This window comes from Camelus bactrianus, chromosome 7 (genome assembly GCF_048773025.1).
Source record: "Camelus bactrianus isolate YW-2024 breed Bactrian camel chromosome 7, ASM4877302v1, whole genome shotgun sequence".
Lineage (NCBI taxonomy): Eukaryota > Metazoa > Chordata > Mammalia > Artiodactyla > Camelidae > Camelus > Camelus bactrianus.
Genome location: NC_133545.1, coordinates 40,254,682 through 40,275,894, shown reverse-complemented (window position 1 = coordinate 40,275,894; position 21,213 = coordinate 40,254,682). Strand labels below are relative to the sequence as shown.

The 21,213-nt window shown below is 54.6% G+C and overlaps 1 protein-coding gene across 8 annotated transcripts in view; it reads left to right on the top strand.

Annotated features, from left to right (window-relative positions):
* Positions 1 to 21,213, top strand: part of ADCYAP1R1 (ADCYAP receptor type I) — a 56,433-nt gene that overhangs the window by 8,225 nt on the left and 26,995 nt on the right. For 7 of the 8 annotated variants that reach the window (XM_074367278.1, XM_074367279.1, XM_074367276.1 and 4 more), the window contains exons 2-6: positions 3,115 to 3,257; positions 4,678 to 4,783; positions 17,125 to 17,232; positions 19,845 to 19,865; positions 20,932 to 20,973. In XM_074367278.1, coding sequence (XP_074223379.1) covers positions 3,207 to 3,257; positions 4,678 to 4,783; positions 17,125 to 17,232; positions 19,845 to 19,865; positions 20,932 to 20,973 — 328 coding nt within the window. In that variant the 5' untranslated portion in view covers positions 3,115 to 3,206. The remainder of the gene's footprint in view (positions 1 to 3,114; positions 3,258 to 4,677; positions 4,784 to 17,124; positions 17,233 to 19,844; positions 19,866 to 20,931; positions 20,974 to 21,213) is intronic. The other variant, XM_074367277.1, reaches the window with a different exon arrangement.

Sequence of the window (21,213 nt, the reverse complement as noted above, 5' to 3'; positions counted from 1 at the left end):
TCTAACTGCATCTAAATAGCTGAATGCCTTTGCAGAATGAGTGTGGCTATTATTGTACGCATCTGTAATCTGACAAACATACCAGAAGATTGAAATCGCTGAGTGATGCATCTTCACATAGCTTTGTTCTGTGCTCTGTGTGTGTGCTCTGCATTTCTGTGAAGGAGTGTGTGTGGAGTTGTCTGTGGGTCCCTGAAAGAATCTCCACCTTTGTGTATTCCTCACGTGTGTGTTTCTATTGATACCTTCAGGTGGGTGCCCTGGGGATAAATGTCTGTCTTTGTGGAGCTGATGTGTCTTTATGCTCTTCTCCATCGACCTGTTTCTGTGTCCGTGTGTGTGGCCAACTCTCTTGCTTCTAAAAAGTTAAGGTTAAAACAGAGGCTTTATAATCCTATCTTATGAGAATCATGAGACACGATTATAATCCTATGACATGAGAATCACCTAAAGAGCTTTAAACAACACTGATGCCTGGCTCCCAGCCCGAGGGGTTCTGACTCGGTTGGGCAGGGGTGTTTTTAAATGCTCCTCAGTGATTCTGCTGGGCAGCCCAAGTTGAGGACTGGGCTAAGAGGTCAGAGTGCATCTTGGGTCCCGGGCCAGGGCTCAGGGGAGGAGGTCGTGAGTCTCCATTTGTGGGGGCCCTGTCCTGAAGGCATCTCAGGGTGTCAGGGCGCCCTGAGAGTGGTGAGCTCTGATGTCCTCTCTCAGCCCTCTTCCCAGGCCTCCTCCTCCAGGAAGCTTGCCTCCTGTCCCCAGGCAGAGATCTCTCCCAAGAGATACAAACAGTGGCCGGGGTTTCTGGTGTTATGTTGCCTGGAATCCAAGAGAGATGGCCTCCCAGAAATGAGCATCGTGTGTCCACTTGGTGGCACAGGCTGTGTACCCATTTCCTTCCTCTGGTTTTGTCTGGGCCCAGTTGGTTGTGAGGCAGGCCTAGGAGGCAGCCAAGATGAGGAGTCACCTTCCTCTCAGCTAAGAAAGCTGAGACCCGCAGAAGCAAAGGTCTTGACTCTGATCAAGAGCTGGGGCCAGAACCGAGGCCCAGGCCGCAGGCTGCGGCCCTGCCGGGAGGGTTGTTGGCGGTGCTGGAGGCATCCGGTGTTGTCCTGGGTGGGAGCCTCCCTGACCTCAGACCCCACCAGCCTTTGGCTTGACACTGTCCTATGTGCAGGAGAGGTCAGCCCAGGTCTCAGAGACCTTCTGCTTTATACTAGCTTCTCCAAGCCCTCAGCCTCCAGCACCTGCTGAGGGGCAGTGGGCCAGGCATTCCTCTCTTCCAGCTGTGTGGGTGGGGAGTGCCAGCTCTCTGCAGGCAGGGCCTTGGGCCCCTCAGGGATAGTGGAGATGACCAACCCCTCTGGGGACCGTCAGTGCCAGGTCATACCAGAGGCAGTCTGTGGCCACCAGGGGTGTGGAGGGTCCTGGGAGGGGATACAGAGGTGGAAGGCTGTGCTTGGGGTGCCCAGGGATGCTGTGGCCTGTGCTCTTCCGGCTGCTCAGTCCTTCGTGACCTGCAGGAGAGACTGGGCCAGAATCCCTGTGGCCCCCTGAGCTTCTGAGAGCATCTCTCGAGGATACAGAGGCCTCCCTCAGCATCTCCAAGTGGGCCCTGAGCAGGCAGAACAGCGGGTAGATAAAACGGGCCCCTTTCTTTGCCTTCCTGTGGTTGATTTTCTCTCTCCTTTTTGGGTCCTCGATTGTCACCAGATTGAGCCTGGGGAGGCCAAGGAGAGCTTGGAGAAACAAGGAGAAAGGGAGGGAGGGAGGCATGGGGAGGCCATGGGGTAACGGCAGCTCTGCCCCGTGGTGGGGTTGTGCAAGGACTCGTGGCTGGAATGCAGCCCCCATGGGCCTCTTGAACCAGGAACCTATGGGTTAGTGGTGGCCCTGACTCGGGCCTACTCAATCTTTTTAATAATGATTTAATAGTAATAATAACTTTTTAATTACTATATAATACTTCAAGTACAGCTATGCAGGGGCCTATTAACAGTGCCTGCCTGATGGATGGTTGGCTGCCCCCTTTTTTTTGCTGTAGATGCTATTTTGAATGATGCTGCAGTGAATATCCCTGAATATGCTTCTTTTTGTACAAGTGCAGCTATCTCTCTAGGATAGATACCCAGATGCAGAACTGCTGCCTGAAAGGGAATGTGCATTAATGATCAATTTTAGAAGCAGACCAGACTCTTGCTCTGGGCATGGGCCGGGGCTCCCACAGCCTCGTCACTCAACGCCCAGTGCCCTGCCCTGCCTAGTCTCCCCAGTAGCCACCCCAGTCCTGGAGGACCGCCCCCCTCAGGCTCTGAGGCCCGAGCGCATCCTCTCCAGCGGTCACTTTTCTTGTTTGTCTTGTTGGTAAAGGCTTTATCCTGGAGGCCAAGTGGGCTGAGGCGGAGTGAAAGGCGGCTATGTTTGCTAGGGGACCAGGCTGGGCTGCTGGAATAAAACAGCCCTGTGTGAGCGAGCAAGTTAGAGGGAAGTGCGGCTCCTCATCATGTAGCCGCCTGCAGCTAGGTAGACCGTCAGGCTGGCGGGGTGGCTCAGCTCCACGGGCCCACTTAGTCATCCCGGCTCCTTTTCAGAGTGTCGCTCCCCACCTCTCGGGTGTTTTCTTGGCTGCACCATCCAAGCTGGATCCGGCGTTGGGCTGGGGGGTGGGGGTGGGCGGGTAGAGCAGCAGTGGTGAGCACGCAATGCCTTCTGGACAAGTGGTGCAGAGGTGGCACGTGTCACTGCCACCCACGTTCCATGGTGGGAACCTCATCACATGCCCACACCTGAGAGCAGGAGGGACCCGGAAGTGTTCTATCCAGGTGGGCATGCTTGTGCCAGCTAAAACTCTGCCGCTGTGGAGGCAGACCATTCTTAGAATCCAGTGGGGGCCTGAGCCAGCGAGTTCCCTGCTGTATCCCCAGGGCCTGGCACTGAGGAGGTGCTCAGCCGGTATTTGTGGTTGTAGAAGAATAAAAAAGAGCATGGATGAAGGCATGGAGGGGGGGTTACCCACGAAGGCTAAGAGCTTTACTGTAGGTAGGGGAGGGGGACTGTCCCTGCCCCTCCTCTGCCACCGGACCCGCAGGCTTCATGCCTTTCCTTCCTTTCTAGGAGGTAGACAGACACCTGTGGCTGAGCAGCGGCTGCTCTGAGTGGGAGGCGAGTGGCCCTGGCCGGAGCCTTCTTCTGGGCTGAGAAGCGTCATGGCCAGCATTGTGCAGGCCTCCCTGGCTGCTCTCCTCCTGCTGCCTATGGTAAGGTCCCAGGACCCTCCCCAGGCTCACCTGAGCTCCCATCCAGACAACCCAGTCTTCTGTGTGCTCTCAGCCAAGCTCAGTTCACATGCCGGCACCACCACTGGACCATCCAGCACCTTTGTGTGAATTAGAAAGGGTGCTCCTTCCTCAAGACCCTGTACTTGACCCCAATTTGACCAGAAATTGTTACCCAATTTACACATCTATTGTGATGGTAACACATGTAGCAGCCTTTAGAGTTGTGCAGTGCACAGTCTGCTCAACTGTATGCAGGGGTCCTGGTCAGGGCTGTAGAAGGCTGTTTTGATCCTGGTCCCCAGCCCAGTAGTCTCTGCCAGGTTAGAGTGCAGAAGAGCTCTCTGCTCAAACCTATCCCTGAGCAGGGAGGGGGTTGGGGGTGAGGGATTCCCAGGCAGTGGCCCCTGCCCCTCAACCTGGGAACTCCAAGGAGCAGTAGCTGCACCTGTCTTCAGAGCCCCAGATGCCAGTCCTGCCTCTGCCTTGCCGTACTGTGTACCCACGGACAAACTCATCCCCTTCCCTGGAAGCTGCCTGCACATGTGAACAGTCAGAGCTAGACTGGATCCCTGAGCACTGCTCTCGGTAGTTCAGATGCTTTGTGCCTGCCTCTGTACTCACCAGCATCCTCTTACGGAACCATCCCTGCCCTGGAGTTTTGAGTTGAAGTGACAGCATTAGGATGCAGCTGTCATGACAGCGTGCATGGGCTTTGAAATTACTTGGTCCTACACTTAAATCCAGTTTCTGTCACTAACCAGCTACCTGAACTCGGGCAGGAGTTTCTTAACTTCTCTGACCCTGCTTCCTTTTTCGTAAAAGAGGGCAGCAGTAAATGAGAGCAACTAGCAGGCCCCACCGAATGTTACCACTGCTCCTTCGCCTGCAGCTCCTGGGCCCCCAGAGGAAAGAGGGGATGAGCTCTCTCAGCTCCCCCTCTTTCTCACCCCCTGCTTGCTCCCCTAAAGTGCAGTCGTAGCCTCGTGGTCTCTGGACTGCCTGGGTTTGAATCCTGACTATACAGTCTACTAAGAAATGTGACTCTGAGCAAGGTCTCCTTGCTAAAGTTTCACATCTGTTAAATGCAAAATGGTAAAAACAGTGCCTACTTTGTAGTACTCTTGAGACATACGTGCACGCATGTGACAGAGTGCTGCACACACTTAGTACAGTGCTATGTATGTGTTTGCTAATGTTGTTATAAGACGTGGGAGCTGAGACCCAGGGAGGGGGTGGGCTCTGCCCAGGCCACACGTTGAACTGGTGAAGGGGAGTAACCCTCATGGGCCCCTGCTGCTCTGAAATCTCTGTCGCTATCCTCTTCCCGCTCCTGTCACTCCCCTCCCCCATTGCCCCTGGGGCTTAAGTAGCAGGGCTTGACCACTATCCATCCCTGCAGGCCACCGCCATGCACTCTGACTGCATCTTCAAGAAGGAGCAAGCCATGTGCCTGGAGAAGATCCAGAGAGCGAATGACCTGATGGGCTTGAATGACTCCTTCCCAGGTGAGGAGGGTGACAGGGAGGGCACATCCGGGTCAGCCTTTAGAACTGATGTGCCAGCCTCTGGCCACCGTGTAGAAAGCGGTAGAGTGACAGGTCCCTGGGGCCTTCAGAAGGCCCTTTGGGGCAGTAGAGTCCTGGGTCTGCTCTGGGCAGTGACGCTGGGCTTACCCTCCTTGGGGACGGCCTGCCCTGGATGCCACCTGCTGGAAGGGGCTGTTCTGGGTGGCTGGATGTGGCCGTCTTCACTTTCATGGGGGCTGGGATAGAGCTGGTGTCTGGGCTGGGCAGCAGCTGTCAGAGAGCTCCTTAGCAGGCAGCCTAGGCCTGGTAGCAGCAGGGACACAGCTGTTGCTGGTGGCTAAGCTAAAGAACATCTGGTCAACCCAGGGCATGAGGTATGGGATCAGTTCCCATCTCCTCTGCTCACTCCATCAGAAGGCAGGGAGCGAGGCAGCAGCAGGAACCCCAGTCCTGGGCCTGTGTGGTGCGGAGCTTCTCCTGGGGCTGTTAACGCGGAAGGGGTGCTGCTTCCTTGTGCTGGATGGTGCCATGGACTGTAAGACATTTAGTGGCCTTAGGTCTCCCATTAGATGCCCATAATGCCTCCTGATCCCAGTGACAGCTCACAGTGCCTCACAGCATTTCCAAATGTCCCAAGGAAGTGACACACCCCTGGCTGAGAACCAGTGGTCCTACATAAGCCCTTCCTCCCAGCTCCCCCACTGTGCAGCGAGACGCTGAGGTCCATAGGGCAGGGGTGCCCTCAGCTTCCTGGCTCCCAGCAGGGCCAGGGAGAGGGTCTGCATGGGAAGTAGGGGATCTGGGGGTGGAGGCGTCACTGGAGAACTTGCCAGACTCACTCATGCTTCAGTTGCTGGAGGGTGGGGCTCTCTGCCCACCCTAGAGGGATCCACGCTCCCCTTGGATCCTCACCACTTACAGGGAGCTCTTCAGAGCACAGGCTGTTTAAACACTTGATTAGTCAGCAGCCGAGTTAAATGTAACGGTCCCTCTGGGCCGGGCTCCCCAGCCAGTCTGCTCAACAAACATTAACTGGTAATGGAGTCCCTCCCAGTCCTGCTGGCCTTTCCCTCCAGCCGAGATCTTGCTCAGCCGTAACTGTGGCCAAAGGTGGATTTTAGGGAAACTGGGACAGGGGGCCTAGATGGGCACACAGTTGCAGGAGACTCAAAGACTATCTGGTCCAGACCTCTTGTCTAGGGGGTGGGGTAGTGCAGTGGAAACCTGGGGGCAGTGACTCCTCTTTAGAACCGTTGGGTGGGGGAGTGTCAGGCTCAGGTGGGCCTGGAACCCAGATGTCTCCTGCCTCCCAGCCCAGGGTTACTGTTCCTGCGTCACAGGTCTCAGATACATTTGGGATAAGCAGTAGGAAGCATCTGGTGAGGAGGGGGTGAGGTGGGAGGTGGGGGAGGACTGGACACAGCAGGTGAGCTGTGTGCAGGTGAATTGCCCCTGTGGAGCCCTGGGCTGGGAGAGGACAAGAGGCCCCGCCCACAGGGGTGTCCTGGCGGAAGCTGGGCAGGAACCAGGCAGCTGTAAGGATGGACACCACCCTGGGAGGGGCAGGCCAGCGCCTAGAGGGGCTCTCGCCCCCAGGTGTGCTCAGGAGAGGATGAGGTCGAGAAGAATTCTCTGTGGGGAAGGTTCACGGAGAAGGTGGTGTATAAACTAGATCCTTGGTCCTCAAGCCTGGCTGCACATCAGAATCGCCAGGGAGCTTTTAGGAAAATGTACCCAAGACAGAATCCAAACCAATTAAACTAGAACCTTAGTCCACTGTAGTCACCATGATTTTTAAAGGCTCCCTGGGCAATTCTTATGAGAAACTAGGCTGAGAGCCCCTGAGTTGGGCCCTAGGGAGACGCAGGCATTTGATGGCAGGTGAGAGCCGAGGGATGGATGACTAGAGAGAACATTCTAGGTTGAGGGAACCACAGCAGCAAGAGGCAGGTGGGGGAGGGGAGTGAGTGACTCCCTGCGTCTGGAACCTTGAACTGGAGTTGGGGGAGACGGGTGGGCTAGAGGCAGGGTATGGCTGAAGGTCCCAAGAGCAGGTATCTGTATGTTCCATGTTCCCATCCACTGGGGTTGGAGGTCAGAGGGCATAGCAGGGCTAGCATCCCTCCAGCTTTCCCCGGGACCCTACCTGGCCCTCCCTCCTCTAGCCCTGTCTCAGAGGCCCCGTGAGTCAGGTCACCCCCAAGCCTGAACTTGGGCAAGGGCCTCCAAGCCTGTGGAAGAAATTCACTGACTCACTCATTCATTCACTCAGTTATCCCCTCATCCTCTCACTCATTCAACTCACATGATGACCTTGAATCTTAGGGGTCTGGCCTGGATAGAATGAGGGTGAGGCTGGGGATAGGGGCTGCAGAGAGAGAGGTTTGCACCCTGACAGCCCGGACTGCAGAGTTCTCCTGGGGAGTGGGGAGACATCTCTAGGAAACAGTGCAGTTTAGAACAATCTGGAAAGGCTTTCTGGAAGAACAGAGAGGCGTTGGGGACCAGATCCAGGCTTCAGAGCGCAGATGGAGCGGCAAGGGATGTTACAGGTGGGAGATGACCCCAGTAAAGGTAGGAAGTGGGCAGTGAGTATGGTGGGGGAATTGTAACAGCTAGCACTCAGGTACCAGGGACCAGGTTCTAAACCCTGACACACTCGCAACTGCATGACATAGCTCAACCTCGCCAGCCTGTGGGCTGGGGAGAGTTTTCCCTCCTGTTTTGCCAATGAGGCTATGCAGCCTCAGAGAAGTTAGGTTATTAGCTGTTACCTAGTAAGTCACACAGCCAGGAAGGGTGGAGTCAGGATGTGTGTTCGACAGTTCCAGAGTTCTTGCTCTTAACCACTGGACTGCTTTGTGGCTCGGAGAGGAGGGAGGAGACAGCTCCACCCCCGACTTTCCCTGGCTGCAGTGAAAGGTCACAGGGCAGAGGAAATTGAAATGAAGCTGGAGAGAGGAGTTGGGAGAGGACGCCTTACACGTGTCCTCCAGAGGCCTGCACTTTTCTTGGCTACAAAAGGCCAGAGGGTGTTTTTATTTCTAAGGGCCAGGGTAGCTTGAGGCCTCAGCCTCTAGTGACCTGCTTGGCCTGGTGGCCCAGGCCCCGGCTCCAGCGCTGTGGACAGAGAGGGGCTGGGCCACGGGAGGGCGTGAAGTGTCCACTCCGCTAGCATCAGGCCTGCGGGCACAGTAGCCCTTCTCTGCAGGCTGAGGTTGGAGGACCCCCACCTTGAGGGGACTTCAGAGTAGGTGGCCTCTGGGCACCTTCCAGTGCAGAAGTTCTGGGAGATGTTGGCCATACTGTCAGCTGCCAGGGGAGGGTGTGCTAGGGCCCGACACAAATCTCAGGCGGGGTCCTCAGAGCATCCTTGGCTTCTGATTCAACCTGCTTGTAAAGTATGGGCAGTGATCCATCCCATCGTGCTGTGTAGAGCCTTAGAGCCTCCGGGATCATTTAAAGATGCTGATGGCCAGGCCCTCCACATACCAGCGTGATTGGCCTTTGGGTGAGAGGCTTACTGAGAGTATGTGTTAAAGCCTCCAGATGATTCTAAAATGTATCCAAGTTTGAGAACCATTGGCTTGGCTAGAGAACAGAATCCCCCAGGACGCTCATGTCAACTCGAGCCAGAGAGCAGCCCCCAGGGTCCAGGCCAACCTAGCCGGGAGCCAAGAGTCAGACTGTAATGAAGAACCAACAGTTGTGCGATGTGTTATCTGTATCTGTGCTTGACGTGAACTGAGAGAGGCCAGCCCCTTCCTTGCACGGCTCCTGCCCCGCCCCGCCTGTCCCTAAGCACATGTGCCGTGCGCAGAATGCTGGCCAGGGGTCAGCCGATGTCCCTGCAACACACTTGAAAATGAAAAGGAAAATCTGCCAGCTTGTTTCAGTGACTGTGAGTGTGAATTCACAGCAATGCTTTTATATATTATATATATATATGTACACACACATATATATATTTATGTATTTATATATATTTATGTGTATTACCTGTGTGTTTCCACAATCTTTTAAATCCAACTAAGTGAGTATTGGAATGAGGACACTGACGTGTTAGAGGTGAGGTGTGTCTGTGCCATGTGTGTGTAGCTGGGGGGATGACAGGAGCGCTCCTGCATCCCCTCAAGTCCTTATCCCTCACTGGTCCTGGGACCTCCATCCCAAAGAGAACATGGGAGGGTAATGCATATAGTGGCCTTCAGAGTGGAAGCCGATGTTCAGAGATATGCTGGGGGAGACACCGGAGCTCAGCAGGCAGCTGAAGCGGGTAGAAAATATAGGTAAGGTAATGGAGATGAAAGCAAGATTTCTGACTGGGTGATTTTGTCCACAACATCCTTGATGTGTTTTAAAGATTTTTATTAGGACCGTTGTGGAGAGGGTGGGTACATTTAGCGGTTTCATCCCTCATTCCAAACCCCTGACGGCTAAATGGGACTCGAGACAACGTCAAGTCCGGCTCTGTCATGTGACGCCCAGAGAGGTTGAGACCAGAGGTGGCCGTCACTGGCCAAGTCAGCTGAGGGCCAGAGCCAGCTCTGGGACAGGACCCAGGCCTGCCGTCCCCACCAGGGAAGGCCCTTTGTGCTGCAGTGCTTTTGTGCCCTGAGAGAAGAAAGGACTCCTGTGCGTGGGAACCAGCGTCTCTGCTCTTGAACGTCCCCAGGCCCACGCAGCTCACAGGCACTGCCTGCTGGGCCGGTGGCTTTGTTCTCTTGGCTCAGCCCAGGCGGCCTGCCTGCCTGGGGTGAGTCTAGCCAACATCTCCTCTTTGTGGGGTTGCGGGCTTTCGTCAGCCTGGAGGCCTTCCCTGCATTTAAGTGGGCTGGTCAGGTGTGGTCCTCCGTGGGGGTCCCCCGCCCCATACTCTGCAGATGATGGAAGAGGGAGCCCGCGGCAGCCTTGGCGGGGGCAGGAGGGAAGAGGCTTGGAGGGAAGACAAGAAAGCCTGCTCATTGCTATTCTGACCCAGCCTCTGAGGCCTGTCCAGGGTGCAGAGTACATGTCCTAGCACCCCTCTCCACCCTTACCAGAAAAGAGGCCTGGAGGAGGGAGGGGGAACCACAGCAAGGCTGGGTCCAGGCTCCCCATCCCTGGAGCAAGAGCAGCTTCTTGTCTGTACCTCCCAGCTGCTCTGAGACTGAACAGGCACCCAGCATGGGAAAGGGGTGGGGTCCGCAGGGACCCTTTCTCTGAGGAACGCACTTCCAGATCTGACAGAGGGTTCCATTTCTCTCCAAATCTGTTTTCCTTTAGTCAAGTCTCAGACTTGACCCTGCATTGGAACCTCCTGGAATACTTGTTAAAACACAGATTGCTGGGTTTAGCCCCAGAATTTCTGATCAGTGGGTCCGGCAAGGCCTGAGCATTTGTATCTCTGGCAAACTCCCAGTGCTGCTCCTGCTCTGGGGTCCACACTTTGAGAACCACTGACTTCCCGAGGGGAGGGCTGTATTTTCACTCCTCTCTCCACAGCCCACCCTCCCGCTCCCAGCACTGAATTCACAGATGGTCCTCATTTTATGGATCAGAAACATTGGCTGTAAAGTAAATTTCAGTAAATGGAGTCATTTTTCACCATTGAATTGCATGCTGAAATGAGGGACTTGTCCTAACAATACCCAGGCACCTCGGGCAGCTTCTCGTAGGGAGGACTCTGCCTTTGTCTGAGTTCCCTTGGTGCCCCTGGTCTCACGGGTTTTGAACACTGTGTGGAACTGGACAGAATCATCACCATGACAACCCGAGATTAGCTCCTTATTTTGCTCCATTCGAGGCTAATGGCTCTTGCATTCTCTCTCCATTCAACCTGCCCAAGTGGTCTCTTCCTCCCCTGCCGTCACAAGGCACTGCCTCTCCTGACTTTGTGTATAAGCGTCTTAGTGGGAGCAGCCCCGGAGAGTGCGTCCAGCATTCTTCCTGCTCCTCCGCCCTGAGCAGGAGTCCCCCGATGCCTGAATTCCTCCCACCAACTTCCATACAGGCTTTTGGTGGGACGGATGGAGCCAGGAGGGCGGAGGCAGGCTTTGTGTAGAATTGGGGCCCAAGAGGAAGTGAATCAGGAGGCTTGGGGGTGTCCGAGTGGAGAGTTCTCCCAGGGAAGAGGACCGGTTCGGACTTCCGACCTCCTCTGCATGAGAAAGAAGAGGGGAAGAACTTTCTCGACCTCCCAACAGAGGCTGGTGCACTGGACCATCTCCTCCTTGAGGCAGGCTCTCCTGGCTGCTGTGTCAGCAGCCTCTTGTGCTTTTCCTTGTATCTCTGGCCACCCTCCTCGGTCTTCTCTGCCGGCTCCTCTTCTAATGGTGGCATTCCTTGTTCTGTTGGGGCCAGGTCCTAGGCTCTTCTCTTTTTTTCTTCTCAGATCTGCACCCTCTCACTGGACACATCATCTGGGTTCACTGCCCTAGCTAGCATCCCTGGGCTAACCACGCCCCATGCTCTGTCTCCAGTTCTCACTTCTCCCCTGAAAGCCAGCCTTTTATCTAACTGCCTACTTGAAATCTAGCTCCACTTGGCTCTTCATGTTGTCTCAGATTAAACACACCCCAGGTGACACTCGAGTTCCAGCTGGCCTCCCCACTGTGGTGAATGGCTTGTCCAGCCTGCCATCCAAACCCTCAAATCCAGGTGCCATCCTTGATGCCCCTCTCCCCTCCACTGCATTAGTCAGGGTAGCCTAGACCAAGCTGCAGTAACAAATGAATCTTAACATCTCAGTGACTTACGGCCATAACATTTATGGCTTGCACGTGTCACAGGCCCGCGTAGTCGTCAGAGGTGGGAGGTGGAGTTTGACTCCACCTGGTCCTTCAGAGATCCAGGCTCCTTCCGTCTGGGAACACTGCCACGCTCAACATGTGGCCTCCAGCGATGCTGTAGAGAAGGGAGAGAGAGAAAGGGTGTGGAGTCTGTGAGGAATGTTCTTGAGACCTGTTTGTCACTTCCCCCACTTACCACGGGTGAGCACTCAGTCATGTGAAATGGGCGAGCTCCGACAGTGCCTGGCTCACCAAGCCCTGTCAGTCCTGCCTCCAGACTCCCCTACACAGACCTCCTTTCCATCTCGGCTGCCATGGCTCCAAATTGAGCTCCCCAACCTCCCCCTGGACGGCTGCCATATCCCAACAGACATGTCTCCACGTTTACTTTCCTGCTCTTGAAATCTATTACCTTTCCACACAACTGAATCAGATCACGTGACTCTTGTCTTCAAACCCATCTGTGGGAGGCAGAATAATGCCCCCATCAAAGATGCCCACGTCCTAATCCCCAAAGCCGGGAGTGTGTTGCCCTAAATGGCAAAAGGGACTTGGCAGGAATAGTTAAGGATCTTAAGATGGGGAGAGTTGCCTGGATTATTCAGGTAGATCCAATATAATCACAAGTGTCCTTACAAGTGAAAGGAGGCGGCAGGAGGGTCAGGGAAGGAGGAAGATTTGAGGATGCTGTGCTACTGGCTTGGAAGATGGAGAAAGGGGCCACAGAGCAAGGGATGTGGCTGGCCTCTTGGGTCTGGAAAAGACAAGGAAACAGATTCTCCCCTAGAGGTTCTGGAAGAAATGCTGACACCTTGATTTTGGCCCAGTGAGACCCATTTTAGACTTCTGACCTCCAGAACTGCAAGGTAAGAAATCATGTCATCTTAAGCTCTGTTATAGCAGCAATAGGAAAGTAATATACCGTCCAAGGTCTTCTCTTTGCATTTTCATTAAATCCAAACTCATTCACATGAGCACCTGACTATAAGCCCTGTTCGGGGAGAGGCCAGGGTGGTTTTTTCACTCCAGTATTGCTCTTCGGTGTCTGACTCATAGTAGGCACTTAATATTTCTTGAATAAATGGAGAAAGAAGAGGGAGGGGAAGGCGGAAGTGAGAAGAAGAAAAAAAGGTGAAAGGAGGAGAGGGAGGAGGAGAAAAGGCATCTCCACCTTCCAGCCACAACAGAACTAGGCTTTGTTGGGACTAGAGTCTGGAACAGATGGGGAGAGGGAAGCTGGACGTGTTCTGTGGGCGTGAAAGGAAAATGATTGTCCTTAGTTGGAAAAACCCAAGGCGTTCTCAGGAGCCCAACTCCTGCCCTCATCTCCCTGGAAAGCTCTCCTGGGAGGCTTCGGCTGCAAGGCTCCTGAGGCTGGAGCAAGCCCTGTCAAGAACAGGAAAGTGACAGACCTCACCTCTCTTCCTGTCTGGGTTGGGCCAGGAGGTGATAACTGTAGGAGAGATGTGCCCAGGACATCCTGGGAAGCCCCGAGGAGGTGACCTGAATCTCCTGTGGCCCCAGTGATGTGGGCTAAAGGGATGGGTGGGTGGTGAGAGCTCCCCAAGGGGTCAGGGACATTGTCCCCTAAAGCAAAACTGTTTCTCTATTTGCAACATTTCTGACACCAAGTGTGTGAGTTTTCCGTACCCAGCAATTCTCCAGTTTCCCATGGACACCCACTGGATGCCCCTATAATTTAATTCAAACCTGACATTAACTACATGGAGTTAGCTCAGACCCTACAGGCTGAGGGTCAGTTTCATGAGACTGCTCCTCTGTTCCCCCAGTTCAGATCCCAAGTGCAAGTTGTGGGTCCCCAGGTTACTCACACTTCAGTCTGCCTTGGCTAAAAATGAGGGTTCCCACAGCCTCCTCCTCAGGCTCAATAATGTGCTATAATGGCTCACGGAACTCAGGGGAACACACTTACCAGTACTATAAAAGGTGTTGTAAAGGATATAAATGACCAGCCAGATGAAGAGGTACATAGGGCGAGGTCCGGAAGGACCCCAAGTGCAAGAGCTTCTGTCTCCCTGGGGTTTGGAGTGTGCCACCCTCCTGGCACATAGCTATGACTGCCAATCCGGAAGTTCTCCAAACCCCATTGTTTAGGGGTTCTATGGACATTCCATTATGTGGACATGATTGCTTAAATCATTGGCCGGTGGTGATGAACTCAGTTTCTGGGGGCCCCTCTCCACGCCTTGAGTTTGAGGGGTGGAGCTGAAAGTGCCAGTTCTCTCATCACGTCGTTGTGTCCTCTGGGGACCAGCTCGCATCTTCCAAGAGTCATTTTATTAGCATGTACTCAGATAAGGCTAAGAGGGGCTGATAAACAACAAAAGCTGCTCCTCTGACCCCACCATGCAGGATATTCCTGGGGTTTTAGGAGCTCTCTGCCAGGAATCTGGGACGAAGATCAAATGTATAATTCTTGTTGTGTCACAATATCACAGTCCCCTAAACCCAGACACTGGGATTGGGCCCTGGAGTTATAGGTTCTAGTTTTAGGCTTCCTACCTGCCCTGGTGCTACAGGAATTGCCCCTAGGACCCTTTGTCTCTGGAGGGGACCCAAACTAGGAACCAGGACGGCTTCCAGAGTGTGGCAGGCCAAGGGGTGGGGTGAGGGGAACTTGGCGGATGTCCCTTGGGGGATGTTTGTTCTGGCAGTGGGGCCAGGGAGGCAGCCCCAGCCTCCTAGCCATCCTTCTGGGCCCCCAGCAGGTCTTGAGTGAATCTCTTCTAGATTTGAACTCTAGTCACTCAGAGTTGGGAGGACCCTCCGAGACACCCAACCTTTGCTGTGCACAAAGGGAAACTGAGTCAGGCTGGAGGTGGGTAGAGACATGCCAGAATCATGCAGTGAGCCCTTGGCAAAACTCGTCTGCGGCCGCCATGCAAGTGTGGAGGGGACACCCTGCCGCAAATGCAGCTTCTCAGAGTTGTTTTCCGACCACTGTAGCCCAGGGCCTGATGGGCCCTGGCACATGGTAGGTGCTCAGTAAATGGTTAAGAGGATGGATCCCTGCTCTGCCTCCAGCCTGGGAGCCCCTTCTCCGACTGTACCATCCTCACCGGAGCCCTGCGTACCTCCTGCCCCTCCACCCTGGTGACTGTGCTCGCTCAATCTGATGTGTCCTGGGCCTCAGGAACGTCAGCTGGCAGTAGCAGCCGGCTGTGCCAGGGCCTAATGTTCCCCACTAAGGGAACATCTGTTGGCTGGGGCTCCCAGGTCGTGGGCCAGACACGGCCATGCTCCACGGCTGTTCCGTGGTCAACACGGGCCGTGGTGGCCGGAGATGTACTGTTAGGTCTCTTTCAAGGACATGTTATCATGGAGTCTTGCTGTGGTGGGTGGACAGGAATCATCGGTGACTGGCCTGGGACCCATCTCCCTTCTTGTGGTCCCCAGTGTCCTTGTGGTCTTGGTTTGTTGTCCTCAGAGCTTTCTACGGTGCCCCTGGCTCTCAAAGTCAGTCATTCTGGGAGCAGACACCACAGGCTAATGTAACAGGGTGTGAACTCGAAAATAGCAGGTCTGAATTCTGAGAGATAGGGTTTTCTGCACTTGGCAGCTTTGGGTGCCTTCTGGTCCAAACAGGACCCCAAAGTCAGTCATGGACACCAACAGAGAGGCTGTGAGCTCCTGAGGCCCCCACCCTTGCCCAGCACGTGCCCTGACTTCATCTGTGTCTGTCAGTGGCCCTCCACTGGCCTGTCTTCTCACCTGGTGGGGCTCTGTTTCATCTCTCTGCCTGGGCCTCTTTCAGAGGAATGATTCCCATGGACACCTAATTGAAGTAAGGAAATTAATGGTAATAACAATGGCGAACATGCATTGAGGGAGCCGCTGTTTTTTTGAGAGCTTTAAATGTATGATCTCATGAATCCCCCAGCAGCCTTGTGGGGTGGGATGCGCGCTGGCGGTCCCTTACCTGACAGAGAAGCCTTCTCCAAAGCCCTTATTTATAGACCACTTAGCAGGATGTGGTCCCGTTCCTGAAGCCCTGTCCTCTGCTGTCAGACATGCTACCCTGCCTGCCGCCTCCCTTCCCTGCCCTGCTCGTCTGTCATGATCTCACCACTCCGTGCACTTCCTCTGTCCACCTGGAAAATGTGGGGCTCCCTCCTCCGTGCTCCTCTCACGTCCTGTCCTTTCCCTGGGTGAACTCTCATCCCACGGCCTCACCCACACCCATATGCCTGAGGGAAAAGCAAGGGCCTGGCTTTGGGGACTTTGTTAAGGTACTGAGGTGATGGGACCACTGGAAGGTGTTCACTGGTGGTGGGGGCTATATGTCCCGGCCAGGTCTTCCTTTGGAAAAGATCACGGTCAGCTGTGTGGGGTCAAGTGAGGAGACCACTGGGGAGGCTGACATCATACTCCCAGTGAAAGGTGGTTGGCCCTTGGATGGAGAGAGTAGGGCATGGATTCCACAAATATTTGGAGGTCAAACCAGGAGGACTTGGTGACCAGTTGGCTATGAAGCATGAAGAAGGAGGCAGAGCAAGGGTGACATCAGGGTGCCAGCTGGGGCTGAGACAGGAAATCAGATTTCAGAGGAGATGCTGGGTTGCGTCTTGGACGTGCTGCCTGTGGATTGTCTTGGGCCTTTCAAGTAAGACATATCCAGCAGGCCACTGGCCACGGGAGACAGCCCTCCGGATGTGCAGGAGTCGGGGTTGGGAGCGGTCTGTATAATTCTGTCCTTAAGGCCACGAGCTCAGTGATCTCGTGTAAGGTGAGTGAGCAAGGGGCTGAGGACAGGGCAGATGTGAGCGCCTGCGTTCAGTCAGGGTTGGGGGCCGGTCGGGGCCCAGGCCGTACAGGCAAAGAGGTGGCTGGTGGTGAGGTGAACGGCATTTCAGCGGAGAGGAAGGACGGAGTCAGACAAGGGGTGAAGCGTGAAGGGGAGGTGAGGAGGTGGTGATGGGGAGCACACAGAACTCCACCGAGAGGCTGGCAGGGCTGGAAGGAGAGCGGGCAGAGGAGTCAGAGGGTCCACTGAGCCCCCTAAATCTGAAAATCTGGTCGTCAAGCTTGGCTTTGTCTCTTCCTCCCAGCTCACGTCCAGCGACTCACCAGCCTTAATGATTCTCAGATACCTGTCAGTGCGTCATTGCCCCTCTCCATCCCTTGGCACTCGCCGGATCTGGGCTGTGCCCCCCCACCACAGTGGCCTCTGGGGTGGTCCCTGCCTCCTGTCTCTTCACGCTCCTTTCATAGTTCTGGGACTTGGCCGTGTAGACCTCTACTTAGCTGACTCCCCCCTCCTCCCCATCTGGCCAATTTGTGCTCCTCCTTTGGGTCCCAGCCCCACGCCACCTTCGTGGAGCAGCATCCTTGGGCCAGCCGGTTCCTGCCCCTCCCCCAAGGGAGGGGGGCCATCAAGGAGGTCAGTCTGGAGCTGGACCCCACAGTGATGGAGCCTGGGGATGTGGGAGAGCTGGTGCAGGGTGATGTGTGTGTGTGTGTGTGTGTGTGTGGTTTGTGTGTGTATGTAGGGGACTGGACACCTTCTCACCATGGCTCCTTTCCCCACAGGCTGCCCTGGGATGTGGGACAACATTACCTGTTGGAAGCCTGCCCACGTGGGTGAGATGGTCCTCGTCACTTGCCCGGAACTCTTCCGAATCTTCAACCCAGACCAAGGTGGGTTCCCTCTGGGGGCTCTTCAGGCCATGCTCAGTCCAGTCTGCTCCCCGCACTTGGACCCCAGGCCTTCCTGGGAGACATGGGGTGCTCTGCAGACAGATATTTCCCATTCCAGAGCTCATGTGCTGGTGGGGAGATAAAATCACAGAGCCTTGTGCACACAGGGACATAGAAACCCCCTCAGACATGGCGAGTCCACGTGGATATGCATTATCACGGGTGGGGCCAGGCTGGGCTCTCGGATGTGGACTCCCTCACTTACCCAGCTGGGGACCCTGAGCAGGGCCTTCACCCCTCTGTACCCCCATTCCCTGTCTGTAGTCTGTCAGATGGGAATGTGGCATGGTGACTGGGTTGAGCTGGCTGGCCAGTGAAATAAAAAGTTGGGTCATTTGAAAAAAGATGGAAGATGCTGCTCCAAGCAGAAGATGGAACTGGGCATGCCTTAATGGTCAGCGGTGCATGTTAGCTGATGTTGTTATCATTATCACGCACACAGAGATGCTCAGAGGCCAAGAGAGACACACAGACACACAACAAAATGCCCTCAAGTGGCCGGCCACAAAACACAAGACACTCGCCATGTCCCACGGAGGTGTGGGCACAGGGCCCCAGACCCTCACAGCGGCTCAGCACACACTCATGGTTGTTAAACAAGGTGTGTTCTTGGTCCTCGCTGCCCTTATACAGCTGTGAGGAGGAGCTGGGGGTCTCCGCAGGGGCCCGTGGGCTGCCCTCGGAGAGGACACAGCACACGTGGGAGTGGGGTGGTCAGTGACTTGCGGGTGCTAGCTTGGATGAGTGTGTGAGGGCACCGTGCCTGCACGGGAGGGCTGTGTGGGTGTGGGTCGTGAAGAGGGAAGTTTGGAGCATGCCTATTGAAGTGTCCTGGAGATATTCAGGGGCTCCACACCTACTTGGGAGTCCTTGAGCGGGCAGCAGCTAAGCTTTGTGACTCAGGATACAGAAGTTGGGGCAGGAGAGAGAGGGCGGTGCTCTGCCCACAAGCACAAGGTCTGAATGACCGCCTCTTCGTGGTGCGGGGCCTAAGGGGAAAGGGTTCTGGTGGATCTCTCCTTTTTATGAGTCTGGTGGGCTCTCCAGTCCTGTCCCTGCCTTCTGTGGAGACCTCGTGGACTCCCAAAGAAGGTTGGTATCCAGCTAGTCCACACTGACACTGGGCGGGGCCTGGAGGCAGACTCTGGCCCTCCAGCTCACCCCTGTGGGTGTCATGGGAAACAAGGTGGCTAGGTGAGGGCACTGAATTAGGCTGCCTGGGGAGAGAGGGTGGGGCTGGGCTCCAAGCAGGTGATGTACTGAGAACCACCCACATGGGGACCGCTGAGCCCTGGTTGGGGCCTTGGTTTGAGAAGGACAGAGGGCTGGGGCTCCTGAGGGGATTAGGAGGTCTGAGGCAAGTGTGTGGCCATGCACAGATTCCTCGATACCTGGGCCTTAGCTTCCTCCTTCACCTGCCTAAGGCTTTAGCCAGTGTCCTTCGAGAAGCAGAGTTTCCAAGCTCCACTCCGCTACAGAATCCTGCCTGCCTCAGTCCCCTCGCCTGTCTGCCAGAGGCAGAGGCAAATTCTTTCACACCTGGAAGTGCAACAACCTGGACTCTGCCTGGAGGGGAAGGTTCTTGCAGGAGGTGGCAGGGAGTGGCAGTCTGCTGGGGTACCAGGCATCTGTCTCTGGCTCCCCTCCCAAGACCAGAGGAAGCAGGGTTTCCCTGGGATACACCCCACCATGCCTCCCCCCACTTCTCCTCCCACCTCCAGATCTCCTGCCAGCCCAGCAGGAGGGTGGCAAACTCTCCCATCTGGACAACGTGGGGACTAGGTGTGACCCAGGGCAGGATGGGAAGTGCCGAAGTGAGAGACACAGTGTGAATGGTGGGCCTTGGGAGCCCGGTGATTCAGCCTAATTTCTAATTCATTCCTATAGAAACCAACTTAATCACTTCCTTTATTCACGTACTCCTTTCGCTCAGTCATTTATTTAAAGTTTATGGAACTAGATCTACTCTGGGTCAGGTACCATGGCAAGACTACTTCTTTTCAACCACATGAAAAAGGCAAAATGAATCAACAGTAAAATAAGATTTCCTTAAGATAAAGTTTCCTGCAGACTCTATCCCACCCTCTGGCAATTGCACAATGAATGTGTTATTTACACCTGCTTCTTAGTGGTTCATTAAGGCAGGGCGTTTTAGCATCTCCATTCACAAAGCTGGATTAGTGAGACTTGCCTTAAATACTTAGAAAGTTGAGGATGGCAATTGTCATCTTACTTCTTAGTTCCCAGGGCTGAATCTCGTGCTCATTGTAATAGTTGCTGCTTTGCAGGCTATTGGGGATATAGGAGCTCCGATCTTTCTCCTTACAAATGCCTCTGATATTTCTCTTGAACTGTGTTCTGTTTGGGGAATAGTAGAAGTCTCCGGTGTCTGGCCCATCCCCAGCTTGGGGTCCTGTGCGTCTGGGCCCCCCGCAGAGCCTCTCTCCAGAGTCTGGGAATGGGAGGGAGGAGGAATCGTTGGCAGGACCCAGAGAGAAAAAATCTGACTTTAGCCTCCTTGCTCACCTCTGTGTTCTCTCTTTCTGTTTCAGTCTGGGAGCCAGAAACCATCGGTAAGAGGAACCTTGGAGAGGACAGACTGCTGATCATCTGTCCATCTGTCCATCCAGCAGGAGCCCAGCTCTGACTGCTGGGAATGGGTGGGGGTGGGATGAGAGGCTCATTAGGGACCAGGTTCTTCTCTCCCTCTCCCCCTTCCCTCTTGGCCATCTGGAGATGGGGGACACAGGAAGAGGGAAGACACAGCCCTTGGCCTCAGGATGCTCATGGGCTTGTTTGGGAGGATGAGACCTGCCAATGGGAGGGGTTAGGAAAGAAGCCCACCTGCGTGCATAGGCACATGCATGTGTACACATGCAGGCCTGACTGTGTGCATGAGCCCACGTGGATACTGACATCTCCAGTGGCCTTCGAGTTGGAATGTTTGGCAAGCTCAAGAGTAGAAGAGACCTAACCAGGTAGCATGCAGGCAGAATAATGAAGAGATCAGAGGAGGCTTCCTGGAGGAGGTGGCTGGACCTTGGAAACAGGATTTGGAGAAGCAGAGGGGAAATGGGAGTTCACTGCTAGCAGAGGATTCAACCTAAGAAAAGGGTGGAAATAGGAATAAAGAGTCAGTATAGAAAGAGGAAAAAAATGTCTGAGGAAGAAGTCTTTGGAGTCCTAGATTCCCTTTAATGAGAGTGTTTTGGGGGCTGAGATCAAGGGTTGAGCACCAAGGAAGAAATCCAAGCCCAGGACCCATATTGCTATTCTTGGCCATTTTCTTGGAAAGGCCTAGTTACCCTTTTCCATTCCTCTCCCACTCCAGAGGTCCTCCCATCCTCTGTGTTTCATTTCCACTTCCTGTGGTCCAGCAGGGAGAACTGAGTCATGGGCCAACATTATCATCACAGAATACAAAGCCAGTGAGTTTGGTACTGGATGGTGCAGTGTGTCAGCTAGGTGTGTACAGCTACTGAGTGAGATGCTGCGTCTTAGCTGAGACTCCACCTTCCCTCAACCCCCGTCCTCCAGACCAGGGGCAGCTTTGGCTTTCCAGGGTGCAAAGCCAACAGTGTGTGGCCCTGGCAAGCTGATGGTTAGGTGTTCTGACTCATGCCCACATCCGTTTTGCAGGAGAATTTGGTTTCGCTGACAGTAACTCCTTGGATCTCTCAGGTAAGGAAGGGGATGAGCTGGGGTTGACTGTGGACTGGCTGGAGGGAGGATATCTACTAATGTGTGAGCTTGGGGACTTACATGTTATGCTAGGCTGGGCTATGCCTCTCTGTGGCTGTGTGATCTTTGGCAGATTGCTTTCCTTCTCTGATAAAGTTGTAGATTTTCTCCATGGAAACTTGCACTCAAGTGCTCATACAGAACAGTGTGCATCCAATTTCAGGGGAGCACAGAGCTCAG